Source organism: Anomaloglossus baeobatrachus, chromosome 7 (genome assembly GCF_048569485.1).
Source record: "Anomaloglossus baeobatrachus isolate aAnoBae1 chromosome 7, aAnoBae1.hap1, whole genome shotgun sequence".
Lineage (NCBI taxonomy): Eukaryota > Metazoa > Chordata > Amphibia > Anura > Aromobatidae > Anomaloglossus > Anomaloglossus baeobatrachus.
The window spans coordinates 68,578,562-68,595,891 of NC_134359.1; the positions used below are offsets into that span (position 1 = coordinate 68,578,562).

General features: G+C 40.2%; 1 protein-coding gene across 5 annotated transcripts in view; it reads right to left on the minus strand.

The window, feature by feature from the left end:
- Nucleotides 1–17,330, minus strand: part of TTN (titin) — a 312,175-nt gene that overhangs the window by 29,997 nt on the left and 264,848 nt on the right. For all 5 annotated transcript variants that reach the window (XM_075317392.1, XM_075317390.1, XM_075317394.1 and 2 more), the window contains one exon: nucleotides 53–17,158. In XM_075317392.1, the coding sequence (XP_075173507.1) occupies nucleotides 53–17,158 (17,106 nt within the window). The remainder of the gene's footprint in view (nucleotides 1–52; nucleotides 17,159–17,330) is intronic.

Genomic DNA, 17,330 nt, shown 5'->3' on the forward strand with positions numbered 1-17,330 from the left:
CAAATTCTTGTAATTTTTTTGACTGCTCTTTAAATATAAGCGTTTTACTGACCTGTTATTTTGACGCCGTCTTTGGTCTCTGCGGGTACTCCAACACCAAATTCGTTTTCACCAGAAATTCTAAAATAGTAGACTGCACTCTCTTGTAGACCAGATACTTTGTATGTAAGACGATGGCAGTTGTTTGTCACGGAGACCCATGCCTTCTTGCTTGCTTCGCGTTTCTCAATATGGTAGTTCTTAACTGGTGCCCCACCATCATTCTCAGGAACATCCCAGGTCAGGACAGCAGATTCCTTTGTAACTTCTTTGACAATAATGTTAGAAGGTGGTCCAGGAGAATCAAGAACTTTTACAACAAGTGTAAGTGTTGCAGTGTTCAGAATATTTTGCAAAGTAAGCGTGTACTTGCCAGAATCATTTCTTGTTGCTTTTTCAATGGAAAGTGATGTTTGCGTATCTGAGGTGTCAATGGAAGCTCTTGTACGCAGGTCAGAATCTGGTTTACTCCACATGACATTGGGAGTAGGTTTGCCTCTGTAAGGAACTGTCATAGTGAAAGATCCACCAGCTTTAACAATTAATGTCTTGCGCATTTCACTGTCGATATCAAATACAGGTTCTTCTTCTCTGTCTTTTACTATATGTGGTTCAGAGCTGACACTTGGCTCACTTGGGCCTACTTTGTTAACAGATCTAACTCTAAATACGCACTCAGATCCTGATGTAAGTGCAATTATGGTATATTCCGTGCTTCTGACATTTGTTACAGCAGTCGTCCAATCAGTTTCATCAGATTTTTTGTACTCCACAGTGTATCCTGTAACAGGTGAGCCACCATCAAAGAGTGGTTTTACCCAGCCTATTGTTACACTTGATTTTGTTGAATCTATAATTTTAGGCTTAGAAGGTGGGGATGGTAAGAAAATTGGATCTTCTGCACGTATCAATGGAGAACAGTCACTTGGCGCACTAAGGCCAGCAGCATTTTCTGCATAGACACGATACTCGTATTCACAGCCTTCGCGCAGTCCAGAAGATTTTACTCTAAGGTCATATACAGGCTTTTTGTTTACACGCATCCATCTTAGGCTATTTTTCTCTCGCCTTTCAATCACATAGCCTGATATTTCACTGCCACCATCACTCTCAGGTCTTGCCCAACATAAGGTCATAGCCTCCTTAGTAACACTGGTAATGTCCAATGATTTTGGTGCATTTGGTACTGTATAAGGATTCATAGCCTTTATGGCTTCACTTTCTAATGGTTCACCAACTCCATATTTGTTGACACCCATCACTCTGAAAACATATTCATTACCCTTTAGCAGTTTTGTAACCTTGCAAGATGAGGTTCTAAGTTCTGATTCACAGACAGTCCAAGCAATACGACTGGTTTCACGCTTTTCAACAATGTAGTAGTCGATTTCAGCACCACCATTTTCTTGAGGTGCTCCCCAGGAAAGTGAGCACTTCTCAGATGTTACTCCTGCAATTTGTAATGGTCCTGCAGGTGGCCCAGGTCTGTCAAGTACCTTGCAATTTACAGCTAAAGATCTTGTTCCTGCAACATTTTGCAATGTTAACACATATTGTCCTGAATCTCTTCTTATACAGTCCTTAACTACAAGGAGAGTGCTGTTGTCAGTTGAAGTGATCTCAACTCTTGCTTTTTCTTCAATATCTTTGCCATCTTTGGTCCACGAAACTACAGGATGAGGACGTCCTGCAATGTCAGCATTAATTTTAATGATTTCACCTGCTTTCACAACAACTACATCACGGAATTTTACATCCATCATAATTCTTGGGGCATCAACGTCATCCTTGACTGTGATAGGCCCTGTTGTTTCAGATGGATCACTAAATAACCCAGCAGAATTCTTGGCAATAACACGGAAGTCATATCTTTGGTCTTCTGTAAGAGCAGTTACATCAAAGTATGTTTCTTGGATATTAGTAAAGTTACACTTTAGCCAACGTCCATCAGGTAATTCTTTTCGTTCAATTATGTATCCTGTGATCTTTGCTCCACCATCATATTCTGGTTTCTTCCAGGCCAGTGAAACAGTTGTTCTTGTGATGTTAGTAACTTCTGGTTGACCTGGAGGATCACATGGATCTCTTGCAGCAACAGGTTCACAACATTTACTGCATTTGCCAATTCCTGCAATGTTTTCAGCATATACACGATATTCATACATCAGTCCTTCTTCAAGGCCTGTTACCTTAAGTTGCGTATCAGCTATTAGACCTTTGTTGACTTTAGCCCAAAGAATGCTGCTTCTTTCTTTTCTTTCCAGGTGATATCCAATCACTTGACTACCACCATCATTTACTGGAGGTTGCCAGCTAACAATCATGAATGCTTTTGTTGAATGAGCAACACGGGGTGTTCCTGGGGGTCCTGGTGGTTTAAATGGATATTGTGCAATGACTGATGAGCTATCAGTGTAATGACTCTTTCCATATCTGTTTTCTGCACAAACTCTGAACTGATATTCTGATCCAGTTGTCAAACGTGCAACCTTAATGGATGTTCTTGCCACTGTTGCTGATACTAATTCCCAGACTGTAGTAGTTGTATCCCTCTTTTCAACAATGTAGTTATTTATATGACAACCACCATCATATTCAGGTGGGCTCCAAGAGAATGAAATATTGTCTGCACTAACATCATCAATTTTAATTGCTCCTGGTTGCCCTGGCTTATCAAGAACTATGACACCAATAGAAGTTGTGGATGATCCTGCAGTGTTTGAAGCAATTAATTCATACTGTCCAACATCATCCTTAGAAGCCTCTTTGATAGAAAGTAGGGTAGAGGTCTTTGAAATCTGGACATTTACTCTAGTTGTTTGCTTTAGAGGCTGTCCATCTTTCTTCCAAGATACTGTGGGAGCTGGACGCCCTCGAATTGGTATATCAATCTTAAGATCATCACCAGCTTTGACACTAAAAGTGTTAAATAACAGTTCAATTGTTGGTTGGATTTCAATATCCTTTGCAACTACAGGGACTCCCAATTGTCTTGGATCACTCTTTCCTTTCTCATTTACAGCGATTACTCTGAATGTATATTCTTCCCCCATCGTCAGTCCAGTAATAGTTGCTTCAAGGGTCTTTACTTGAGTACAAGTGCTCCATTTTTCACTTCCCTTAGATTGCATTTCCACAATGTAACTAGTAATTTTGCTACCTCCATCGCTTTCTGGTTTCTCCCAAGATATTGTTGTGCTGTTTCGAGTTACATCAACAAGAGTTACTCTTCCAGGAGGAAGAGGAGCTTCAGACACTTTAATTGGATCAGCAGTACGTGCAGGCAGTCCAACACCATGCTCATTAGCAGCCAAAACACGGAAGTAATAAATACCACCTTCTTGTAGCTGTTCTATTTTAAATGTATTTTTGGTGCAATTACTTGTAATAGTTGCATAAGCCTTTCTGGTAGCTTCACGTTTTTCAACAATGTAGTTTGTGATTTTAGCTCCTCCATCAATAAGTGGTGGTTCCCAAGACAGAGTCACTGAATCCTTTCTTACTTCTTTTACTAACAAGTTTACTGGAGCGCTTGGTGAATCAAGTACTCTAACATTGACAAATGCTGATTTTGAACCACTGTTATTTTCCAAAGTTAAGTTATATCTTCCACTATCAAATCTGTTGACATTGTCAATAACCAACATAGTATATGAGCTGGTAACTTCGATTTGTGCCCTATCTGTAAGTTTGTCATCTGCTTTCTCCCATTTCACTTCAGGTTCAGGTCTTCCTTTGATTGTAACAAATAATCTCAAGGATCCACCAGCACGAACAGTGACTGTCTTTCTCAAATCAGCATCGAGTTCGATCTCAGGAGCCTCTAGTTTTTCAGCAGCAATTACTGTTCCTGGAATAACAGCAGGTTCTCCTACACCTTCAACATTGATGGCACAAATACGGAAGCAATATTCTGCATTTTCTTTTAATTTTGTTACAGTGAACTGTTTGCCTTGTAATCCTGTTGGTGGTGTTGCTGTTGACCATTCATCAGCTGCTGATTCCTTGAACTCAACAACATATCCTGATACTTGTGCACCACCATCATAAACAGGTTTGCTCCAGGCAAGAGATACAGATGATCTAGATGTGTCTGTTACCTTTGGATTACTAGGAGGACCTGGTGGATAGTTGGCATCACATGCCCGATAGAATATAGATGGTTCACTTGCTTCTCCAACACCTGCTGCATTCTCTGCTGAGACTTTGAATTCGTAGAAATGACCATCTGCCAAGCCTGTTACTCTAAGACGCAGATCAGTTAATCTCTTCTTGTTGCATTTTGTCCATCTAATACCATCTTTATCGCGTTTTTCAAGAATGTACCCTTCTATCTCTGCACCACCATTATCTTGAGGACGACCCCATGTTACTACCATTGAATCTTTTGTGATGGCTGAGACCTCTGGTGTTGAAGGTGCACTTGGAAGCTTAAATGGATTACAAGCCAAAACTGGTTCAGACTCAAGGGGCTCTCCAATTCCATATTTGTTCACAGCAACAACACGGAAAATATATTCATTTCCTGTTAGAAGTTTGGTGACTTTATAGCTAAGTGCTTGCACCTCTGAGGCAACCTGGGTCCAAGATAATCTGCTTGTTTCTCTTTTTTCAATATTGTAATGGGAAATGTTTGCACCACCATCCTGTGTTGGTGGACCCCATGCCAAGTAACATTTTTCCGCTGTTACACCTGTCACGTTTAATGGACCACTTGGAGCCCCAGGTCGATCCAAAACTTTCACTGTAATGGGAATTGATTTTGTTCCTCCCACATTGCTGAGGATCAAAGCATACTGACCACCATCCACTCGAATACAGTCTTTAACAGTTAATGTTGTTCTCTGAAGAGTGGATTTTATTTCTGTTCGTGCTGTTGTTGCTTCAAGAGTTTTTCCATCTTTTGACCAGGTGATATCTGGAATAGGTTTGCCATGAATGTCAGCTTCTAGAACAAAAGTCTCTCCTGCATTGACAACAATAACATCTTTATATTTTGGATCCATGGATGCCCTTGGTGCATCTACTTCATCTCTTGCAGTGATTGGTCCAGTGCTTTCTGATGGTTCACTAAAGTTTCCAGCTGCATTTCTTGCTATAACTCTGAATTCATATCTTTCATCTTCTGTAAGGCCTGTTGCAGTAAATTCTGTTTCTAACACATTAGTAAAGCTGGCTTTCATCCAACGACCTTCGGGTAGTTCTTTCCTTTCAACTATGTAACCTGTAATTTTACTTCCGCCATCATATTCTGGTTTTGTCCAGTGGAGAGTGACATGATTTCTAGTAATGACGATTGCTTCTGGACGTCCTGGTGGATCACATGGATCACGGGCAACATAACATTCAGATACTTTACTAGCTTTACCAATGCCAACAACGTTTTCAGCATAAACTCTGTATTCATATTCTATGCCTTCTTCCAGGCCATTAGTTTTCAATTTTGTGTCTTGAAGAAGAGACTTATTTAGTTTTGACCAAAGGATGCTATTTTTTTCTTTGCGTTCTAGATGGTAGCCCAGAACTTTACTTCCTCCATCATTTACTGGTTCATGCCACTGTACAACCATATGGTCCTTAGAAAGTGATGTTACAAATGGAGTTCCGGGAGGCCCTGGTTCTTTGTAGGGATACTGAACAATAACAGCAGAAGAATCTAAAGGTGGACTTTTGCCATATCTATTCTCAGCATAGATTCTGAATTGGTACTCTGATCCAGTTTTCAGTTTTGTCACTTTAATGGTTGTTCTAGCAACTGTTGCTGATACTGTTTGCCAAGAAGTAGTGGTTGTATCTCGTTTCTCTACTATATAATTATTGATTTGACAGCCACCTGTATACTCTGGGGCATCCCATGAAAACACCACATAGTTAGAGCTAACTTCTTCAAATCTTACAGGTCCTTTTGGTGGACCAGGTTTGTCAAGAACAACAATAGTAATATCTTCAGTTGCTGTGCCAGCACTGTTTGTAGCTGTAACTGAATACTTTCCAAAGTCTTCTTTGTTGCTTTCTTTGATGTGCAATACAGTTGATGTTGGTGTCTCTTCTACATTAACTCTAGTTGTTTGTTTCAGAGATTGTCCATCTTTAGTCCAGTTGATATTAGGTTTAGGTCTACCTATAACTGGAATTTCAATCTTCAGATCTTCTCCAGCTTGTACATTATAAGAATTAAACATTAGTTTGAAACTTGGCTCAATTGTCAAATCTTTAGCTATTACCGGAATGCCAAAGAGTCTTGGATCACTTTTTCCTTTTTCATTGTAGGCAAGAACTCTGAAAGAGTATTCCTGTCCTGAGCTCAATCCGGATACAACAGCATTGCATGTTTTTGTTTCGGTGGCTGTGCTCCATTTTTCAACTCCCTTTGGTTGAGATTCTACTAGATAACCTACAATTCTGCTGCCACCATCATGTTCAGGTTTCTCCCATGAAAGTGATACACTTCTTTGAGTTACATCAGTAAGGGTAATTTTGCCAGGGGGCAATGGTGCTTCAGAAGCCTTTACTGAGTCCAGTGTTTCTACTGGTAGACCAATGCCGTACTCATTCTCAGCCATTACTCTGAAGTAATATACAGCTCCTTCTGTAAGATTTTCAACTTTGTAGCTTGTTTTGTTGCATTTTGCTGTGACATTTGCATATGCTTTTCTAGTTGATTCTCTCTTGTCTACAACATAATTCTTTATTTTGGCTCCACCATCAATGAGTGGGGGCTCCCATGTGAGTACGACGGAATCTTTCTTGATGTCTTTAACAACAAGGTTTGATGAAGCGCCTGGTGTATCAAGTACTTTAACAGTCACAAAGGCAGATTTTGAACCACTGCTGTTTTCCAGATTAAGAACATACTTTCCGGCATCATTTCTATCAACATTATCTATTGAAAGTTGAGTGAAGTTAATTCCTCTTTCAATCTGAGACTTTTCAGTAAGTTCTCCATCTTCTTTTGACCAGTTGATCTCTGGAATTGGTCTTCCATTGAATGGTATTTGAATTCTAACATTTCCTCCAGCTCTAACCAATATTCCTTTTCTTAGTTCAGAATCAAGGTCTATTTCAGGTGCCTCTAGTTTGTCTTCTGGTTTTACTGTTCCTGGTACAGCTGCTGGCTCTCCTACACCGGCCTTATTTAAAGCACATATGCGAACTTGGTACTGCTGATGCTCAATAAGTTTTGCTATCTCAAACTTAGTAACTTGTAGTCCTGTCTGTGGGGTGCACATGGTCCATTCTTCTTCATCTCCTTTGCATAGCTCTACAATGTATCCTTGGATATCACTACCACCATCATAAATTGGTCTTCCCCAAACAACAGTAATAGAATTTTTGCTTGCATCTACAACATGTGGGTTTGCTGGTGGCCCAGGTTTGAAGATAGGATCAGTTGCCTTAAAGTAAGCTGTTATTTGACTTGCTTCACCAACTCCAGCAGCATTTTCAGCAGACACTCTAAACTCGTATTCATGATCTTCTGTTAATCCAGTAACTCTGAATCTCAGATCTGTAATTCTGCGTTTATTGCACTTAGTCCATCTTATACCAGCTCTGTCCCGTTTTTCTACAATATAGCCAATGATTTCACTACCGCCATCATTATCTGGTCTGCCCCAACAGACTGTCATAGAGTCCTTTGCAATATTTGTTATTTCCAGAGACTTTGGAGCACCAGGAGGCACATATGGATTTTTCATTAGAACTGGTACAGACTCTAATGGTTCACCAACTCCATACTTGTTAACAGCCATGACACGGAAGATGTATTCATTTCCTTCTAAGAGTTTTGTTATTTTTAGAGAATTGGTTACCACTTCTGTTGCAACAACAGTCCAAGCAAGGCGACTTGTTTCCCGTTTTTCAATTATATAGTGAGAAATATCACTACCGCCATCATGCAGTGGAGGACCCCATGCAAGAGAACATTTATCAGATGTAACTCCAGTAACATGAACTGGACCTTCAGGAGGCCCAGGACGATCCAGAACTTTCACTTGGATAGGTACTGATTTTGTTCCTGCAACATTAGAAGCTTGCAAAATGTATTGTCCACCATCAACTCTAATAGCATCTTTAACAATAATGAGGGCTTTGAAGTCAGTGTTCTTAACTTCACATCTAGCTGATTCTTCAATCTCTTTATCTCCCTTGAACCATTGAATTGAAGGAAGAGGTTTACCATGCACATCTGCATCCAGTTTAAATGTTTCACCAGCATTTACGACAATTGTGTCTTTGTATTTTGGATCCATTGAAATTCTTGGGTGTTCTACTTCATCCTTGGCAGTTATGGGTCCAGTGCTATCTGAAGGTCTACTGAAGGTTCCAGCAGCATTCCTTGCAATAACTCTGAAATCATATTTCTCATCTTCAGTAAGTCCAGTTACTGTGAATTGTGTTTCAATTACATTTGTAAAGCTTGCTTTCATCCAGCGTCCTTCAGGCAAGTCACGCTTTTCAACAATATAACCTGTAATCATGCTGCCACCATCATATTCAGGCTTTTTCCAGACTAGAGTAATAGCATTTCTTGTTACGATTATTGGTTCTGGGCAGCCAGGAGGGTCACATGGGTCTCGAGCACAATAGCACTCTGAAATTTTACTTGACTTGCCAATACCAACAATGTTTTCAGCATAAACTCTGAATTCATATTCAATGCCTTCTTCGAGATTGGTGTTCTTAAAATAAGTGTCTGGTATGATAGTTTTATTCACCCTTGTCCACATTATGCTGTTTCTCTCCTTTCGTTCAAGATGGTAACCAATCACTCTGCTGCCTCCGTCGTTAATCGGTTCATGCCACTGTACAACCATGCTATCTTTGGTTATTGTTGGTACTGAAGGTGTACCAGGAGGCCCAGGTTCCTTGTATGGATATTGTGCTATTACTGCTTCAGAATCCAGTCCAAAGCTTCTTCCATACCTGTTTTCTGCAAAAATTTTAAACTGATACTCTGTGCCGGTTTTCAGTTTTGATACCTTAAGTGTAGTTCTTGCAATAGTTGCTGAAACTGTCTCCCAAAGTGTAGTAGTTGTATCTCTCTTTTCAACTATATAATTTGTGATTTGACAGCCGCCAGTGTATGTTGGAGGATTCCAAGATAATGTAATACTATCAGCGCTCACATCATCAAATTTCACAGGGCCACTTGGTGGATTAGGCTTATCTAGTGTTATAATTTCAACTGATGCTACTTTCTGTCCAACAACATTTGAAACTGTAATTGCATACATTCCGCCATCATCCTTATTAGTTTCCTTTATACTTATTACTGTATGATGCGCTGTATCTGTAACATTAACTCTAGTGGTCTGCTTGAGAGCTTGGCCATCCTTTGTCCAAGAGACCGTTGGCTTTGGTCTTCCAGAAACTGGAACTTCAACCTTCAAATCCTGTCCAACTTGGACACTGTAACTGCTAAATGCTGGTCGCACATCGGGCTCAATGACAAGGTCTTTGGCAACCACTGGAACAGCAAGTGATCTAGGATCACTCTTTCCTTTCTCATTTACGGCAATTACTCTGAAAAGGTATTCACCTCCTTGAGTCAAGTTTGTTATTACTGCTTCAAGAGCTTTGACACGCACACTCTCAGACCATTTTTCACTTCCCTTTGCTTGCATTTCGACAATATAATTAATGATTTTGCTGCCGCCATCATGTTCAGGTTTTTCCCAAGATAATGATACGCTGTTTCTGGTCACATCCACTACTGTTATTTTTCCTGGAGGTTGAGGGACCTCAGAAACCTTCACAGATTCAGGTGTTTCAGCATGTAAACCAATGCCATATTCATTCTCAGCTGTTACCCTGAAGTAATAGCTGCAACCTTCTTGAAGTTGATCTATCTTCCATGATGTCTTGTGGCAGTTTGTTGCAACCGCAGCATAAGCCTTTCTTGTGGTTTCTCGTTTTTCAATTATGTAGTTCTTTATCTTAGCTCCACCATCCAATGCAGGAGGCTCCCAGGTTAGTGACACAGAGTCCTTGGAGATATCTTTAATTTTCAGATTTACTGGTGCACTAGGTGTATCCAAAACTCTTACACTAATGAAGGCAGATTTGGTTCCACTGCTATTTTCAATTGTTAGAGTATATTTGCCAGAATCAAATCTATTAACATTGTCAAGTACAAGTGTGGTGAAACTACTGGTTACATCAATCTGGGCTGTTTCTCGAATATCTCCATCTACTTTTCCCCATTTAACTTCAGGTGCTGGACGTCCTCTAATTGGAATAAATAATCTTAGTGATCCACCAGCCTTTACATTAACAACTTTCCTCAATTCTGGATCAAGATCAAGGTCTGGTACCTCCAGTTTGTCTTCAACAATAATTGAAGCTGGAATATCAGCATGTTCCCCTACACCAGCCTTATTCACTGCACATATACGGAATTTATATTCATGCTTCTCCGCAAGCTTTTCAACTTCAAACCGGGTTTCCTTAATGCCAGTTGGAGGCGTGCACATAGACCATTCATCTGTACTGACGTCACACTTCTCTACAATATATCCTTGAATTTCACAACCACCATCATAGATGGGCTTGCCCCAAGAAAGGAATACTGATGATCTTGTAACATCTACAACTTTGGGATTGTTTGGAGGACCAGATTTATAGATAGGATCTGCAGCCTTGTAATATATGGATGACTGACTTGCTTCACTGAGCCCTGCAGCATTTTCAGCAGAAACTCTAAATTCATAAAGATGGGATTCAACTAGTCCAGTTACTCTGAAGCGCAATTCACTGACCAATCGTTTGTTACATCTGACCCAACGTATGCCTTCTTTGTCACGCTTTTCAAGAACATAACCAATTATTTCACTGCCACCATCAAATGCTGGCCTTTCCCAAACAACAATCATTGAGTCTTTGGTGACAGCTGTAACTTCAGGAGCTTTTGGAGCTTGTGGGACAACAAAAGGATTCTTTGCAATGACCGCTTCTGATTCAAGGGGTTCGCCCACTCCATATTTATTAACAGCCATGATACGGTAAATGTATTCATTTCCTTCCAAGAGTTTGGTTACTTTGCAGCTCAGAGTTTGAACATTTGAATCAACAACTGTCCATACTAAGCGACTTGTTTCTCTTCTCTCTACAATGTAGTGGTCAACTTCACTACCTCCATCCTGTTTTGGAGGCTTCCAGGCTAATGAACATTTTTCAGAAGTAACACCAGTGATAGTAATTGGTGCTTCAGGGGGTCCTGGTCTGTCAAGAACTTTTACATTCACTGGTACAGATTTTTCACCAGCAACATTCTTCAGTAGTAAGATGTATTGACCACTGTCCACTCTAATAGCTTCCTTAACACTTAAGGATGTGAAAAAGTCTGTTCCTTTTATTTCAAGCCTAGCTGTATTTACAAGTTCTTCTCCTCCTTTAAACCACTGAACAGAAGGAATTGGCTTGCCAAAGACATCTGCATCAATCTTAAATGTTTCGCCAGCATTTATTGTTATGATATCCCTGTATTTTGGATCCATGCTTGCACGGGGAGGGTCTACCTCATCTCTTGCTGTAATTGGTCCAGTGCTTTCTGAAGGTTCACTAAATATTCCAGCAGCATTTCTTGCAATTACACGGAACTCATATCGTTGGTCTTCAACAAGTCCAGTAACTGCAAACTGAGTTTCAATAACATTAGTAAAACTGGCCTTCATCCATCGACCTTCTGGTAGTTCTTTCTTCTCTACAACATAGCCAGTGATCTTGCTACCACCATCATATTCAGGTTTTGTCCACTGAATTGTAACAGCATTTCTTGTGACAATTATTGCCTCAGGGCGTCCAGGAGGATCACATGGATCTCGGGCTACATAGCATTCAGATACTTTACTTGGCTTGCCAATACCTACAATGTTCTCAGCATAAACTCTGTATTCATATTCAATACCTTCTTCAATGTTTGTTGCCTTAATCTTTGTGTCTGGGAGGATTGTTTTATTCAATTTCACCCAAAGAATGCTGTTTCTTTCTTTGCTTTCCACATGATATCCAAGGATCCTGCTACCACCATCATTTACAGGCTCGTTCCATTGCACAACCATACTGTCTTTTGTAACTGCAGAAACAAATGGTGTTCCAGGTGGACCAGGAAGTTTGTATGGATACTGTGCAATTACTGATTCAGATACCAAAAAGCCACTCTTTCCATATCTGTTCTCAGCTGCAATCCTGAACTGATATTCACAGCCTGTTTTAAGTCGTGTAGCCTTTATGGTTGTTCTTGCCACTGTTGCTGATACAATTTGCCAATTTGTTGTTGAAGTATCACGCTTTTCTACAATGTAGTTGTTGATAGAGCTTCCACCATCATATTTGGGAGGATTCCATGTAAAGCTAATGCTGTCGGCTGTCACTTCATCAATTTTAACTGGACCTGTTGGTGGTTCTGGCTTGTCAAGAACAATAATGCTAAGTTGTTCAGTAGCCTCCCCTGCGGTGTTGGCAAGTTTCACTGTATACTGTCCAACATCTTCTTTTGAAGCTTCTTTAATTGTTAGCAATGAGTTATTTTCTGAGATTTCTGCATTCACTCTGGTTGTCTGTTTTAATGGTAAATTATCTTTGTGCCATGTGATGGAAGGCTTAGGACGTGCAACAAATGGAACATCAACTTTAAGGTCTTCACCGGCTAAAACACTGAATGTGTTAAATAGAAGCTTGAATGCTGGTGCAATCACAAGATCCTTAGCAACCACTGGCACGCCGAGTTGTCTTGGATCACTGATTCCTTTTTCATTTTGAGCTGATACACGGAACATATATTCTTCTCCTTGAATCAATCCAGTTATTTTTGCTTCAGTGGTTTTCACAGTAGAACATGTTGCCCATTTCTCGCTTCCTTTGCTTTGCATCTCTACAATATAGCCCACAATTCTGCTTCCACCATCATGTTCTGGTTTTTCCCAAGAAAGAGAAACGCTGTTTCTTGTTACATCCTCCAATGTGATCTTGCCTGGTGGCAGTGGTCTTTCTGATACTTTAACTGAGTCAGGTGTTTCAACTGGTAAGCCAATTCCATATTCGTTTTCTGCCAGGACTCTGAAATAGTAATTACAGCCTTCTTGCAGCTGATCTACTTTCCAGCTTGTCTTGTGACAATTAGCTGCTACTGTTGAATATGCTTTTCTGGTTGATTCACGTTTTTCTACTATGTAATTCTTTATTTTGGATCCGCCATCAATAAGAGGAGGTTCCCAAGTTATTGTGACAGAAGATTTGGTAATTTCCTTTATCTTTAGATCTTGAGGTGCCCCTGGAGTATCGAGCACTCTGACGTTAACAAAGGCTGACTTGCTTCCTGAGCTGTTTTCTACAGTCAGCATATATTTTCCACTGTCAAATCTGTTCACATTTTCCACAACTAGTAGAGAATAGGAACTTGTTGATTCAATAGTTGCTCTGTCTATAGGTTCACCATTTTCTCTTGTCCACTTAACTTCTGGTGCAGGTCTTCCTTTAATAGGCACAAACAGTCGTAATGTGCAACAAGCTCTTATGTTGATAACTTTACGAAGTTCAGCATCCAATTCAATCTCAGGTGGTAGCATTCTTTCTTCAGCTTTTGGCGCTCCCGGTACAAGGGCAGGCTCACCTGCTCCTTCAGAGTTTATTGCATATATCTGTATTTTATATTCCTGGTTTTCTTTAAGTCCTGTGATAGTAAAGGAAGTAGCTTTAAGTCCAGCAGGAGGTGTTACAATCTTCCATTCATCTTCTTCAGGAAGGGAAGTTTCCACATTGTATCCAGTTATTTCTGAGCCACCATCATAGACTGGTTTATTCCAAGCAATTGTAATTGAAGATTTACTTGTGTCTAGTACTCTTGGGTTTCCAGGTGGGCCAGGTTTAAACACGGTATCAGATGCCTTGTAGAATGGACTACATTGGCTTGGTTTACTCATTCCAGCTGCGTTTTCTGCCATTACTCTATATTCGTATTCATGACCTTCAGTAAGACCAGAAACTTTGTATCTCAAATCTGTAAGAATTCTCTTGTTGCATTTAACCCAACGGAGGCCGGCCTTATCACGACGCTCCACTATGTAGTTTGATATTGGGCTTCCTCCATCAGACTCGGGATGTCCCCAACAAACAATCATAGTGTCTTTTGTAACTGTTGTTACTTCAGGAGTCTTAGGTGGATCGGGTGGTACATATGGATTAACTGCAAGAGTAGGTTCTGATTCCAACACTTCTCCAACTCCATATTTGTTCACTGCCATAACACGGAAAACATATTCATTTCCTTTTAGCAACTTGGTGACTTTGAATTTTGTTACTTGGACATCTGTTGCAACACTTGTCCAAGCCAATCTGCTTGTTTCACGTTTTTCCACAATGTAGTGATCTATCTTTGCACCTCCATCATCTGATGGTGGCAGCCATGATAAGACACATTTTTCAGATGTTACTTCAGATACAGCCAGGGGGCCTTCACATGGGCCTGGTCTATCAAGAACTTTAACATTAAATACATGTTTAGCAAAACCACCCGGATTAGAAGCTGTAAGCGTGTATGCGCCACCATCCTTTCGTGCAGAATCTTTATTTATTAAAGTTGTTGAGAAATCGGCTAATTTTATTTCTAATTTTCCTGTATCCTCAAGGTCTTTGTTTTCTTTTGTCCAAGACAAAGTGGGAATTGGACGACCAGAAACATCAGCATCAAGTCGGAAAATTTCTCCAGCCTTTAGTACAATAACATCTTTAAACTTGGCATCGACCATTATCCTTGGCTCTTCTATATCATCTCTGCAAGTTAAACCATCAGATGGTTCGGAGGGCTGGCTAACAGCACCGGCAGCATTTCTTGCAATTATTCTAAACTCATATTCAGAATTTTCAGTTAATCCACTGACAGTAAACTCAGTTTCTAATATGTTACTAAAGTTAGCCTTCAGCCATCTACCATTGGGAAGATCTCTTTTCTCAACTGTGTAGCCTGTGATCTTAAACCCTCCATTATATTCTGGTTTTGTCCACTGTAGGGTCACTGAATGTCTGGTAATGTTGATAGCAATGGGTTTTCCTGGCGCATCAATTGGATCCAGAGCGAATGTTGGTTCTGAAGACTTGCTTGGTTTACTCTTGCCAGCGATATTTTCTGCCACAATACGGAATTCATATGCAATGCCATCAGTCAAGCCTGAGGATTTATATATATTTCCAACTATCAGATTTTTGCTGATTGTCTGCCATAGTATACTGTTTCTTTCTTTTCTTTCAATATGATAACCAAGGATTGGGCTTCCACCATCTGTGACTGGTTCATTCCAGCTAATTGTCATGGAGTCTTTTGTAACTGCAATAACTTGTGGTGTTCCTGGTGGTCCTGGAACCTTAAATGGATAAGCAGCAACTACAGACTCTGAGTTGAGAGATGGTCCAGTTCCATATCTATTTTGAGCTTTAACACGGAATTGATACTGCAATCCAGTTACAAGTTTTGTTGCTTTAAAAGTTGTGCGTATTACTGTAGAAGCCAACTCAGACCAATTAGTACTGTTTGTTTCACGCATTTCCACAATATAGTTGCTTATTGGAACACCACCATCGTTCTCAGGAGGATCCCAAGACAAAGTAACAAAGTCAGATGAAATTTCATCAAACTTGATGGGTCCTGCTGGAATTCCAGGAATATCGTGAACTTGAACTGTAATTAAATCACTTATTTCTCCAACAATGTTTTTAGCTGCTATGGAATATTTTCCAGAGTCACTTCTTACACATTCATTGATATTTAGGATGGTTGCAGTTGCTGTGCGTTCTACATTAAGTCTCTGAGTTTCTCTGAGAGCTTGATCAGCCTTTTTCCATGTCACAGCAGGTTTTGGCCTTCCAAGCACAGGAATTTCGACTTTAATGTTGTCTCCAGCTTTAGCAAGCACAGACTTATGATAAAGGCCACGTAGGTCAAATTCTGGAAGCATCATCTGTTCTTTAACAATTACTGGTCTGCTTTCCCTTGGGTCACTTCTTCCTGCACTGTTGACTGCCATTACTTGGAACACATATTCTTCATTTTCATTGAGATTTTTTACTAGATAGTCCAAAGATTTAACTGTTGCAACATGTGACCATTGATCAGAACCCTTTCTCTGTGCTTCAATGACATACCCTGTAATTTTGGTTCCACCATCATGTTCTGGTTTTGGCCAGGCAAGGCTCACGCTACTCTTAGTAATGTCCATGATATTAAGGCTTTCTGGAGGAGAAGGTGCTTCAGATGCTCTTATCGGCTCAGCTGTTTCAGTGGGTTCACCGATTCCAAACTCGTTCTCTGCTAGCACTCTGAAGTAATACTCGCATCCTTCAGCTAAATTAGGAATCCTCAGAGAGCATTTCTGGCAGTTGGTTGTAATTGTTGAGTAAGCCTTCCTTGTAGATTCACGTTTTTCAACTATGTAATTTGTAATCCTGGATCCACCATCTATGAGGGGCATATCCCACTGCAAGGTGATGCTGTCTTTTGAAACATCTCTGGCTTTCAGGTTTAATGGAGGTCCTGGGGAATCCAAAACTTTGACATTAACAAATCCTGTTTTCTTTCCGGCTGCATTTTCAAGAGTCATAGTATATTTTCCAGCATCATATCTGTTGCACTCCGTAATGATGAGCAGAGAAAATGATTCTGTATTCTCAATGTTGGCTCGGGCTTTGAGTGGAATGTCCCCTTTCATCCAAGTAACCTCAGGTGTTGGTCGTCCTTTAATTGGCACAAAAATACGAATGCTTAGACCAGCTCTGACAACAAGAGTTCTTCTGAGCTCAGCATCAAGTTCAAAGTCAGGTGTCTCTTCACGGTCTTTAATTTCAACATCGTCAATTAGTGCTGGTTCTCCAGAACCTGCAGCATTAATGGCACGGATATGGAATTTATATTTGCTACCAGGTTGGAGATTGGCCACAACAAACTCAGTGATCCTAAGTGCTGATCCTGTGGTGTCTTTAATCCATTCTTCTTCTCCTTCTTTTTGGTGTTCTACAATGTATCCAGTGATGTCAAGGCCACCATCATAGTGAGGCTTTCCCCAATGCAACGTGGCAGTAGATTTAGTTGTGTCTGTGATCCTTGGATTGGAAGGAGGACCAGGTGGGTCTGTGAAAAGAAAGAAACGCAGAACATTAAAATAGGATCATGTTAGAACAAGCATTCAGCTTAACATGAAATAACTAAATTACTTTGATAATGTTATAAAATATACTGTAGTTTACTATTTGTTAATTTATTTTTTACGCACAGATAAAAATTAATTTATTCTGTTATCAAA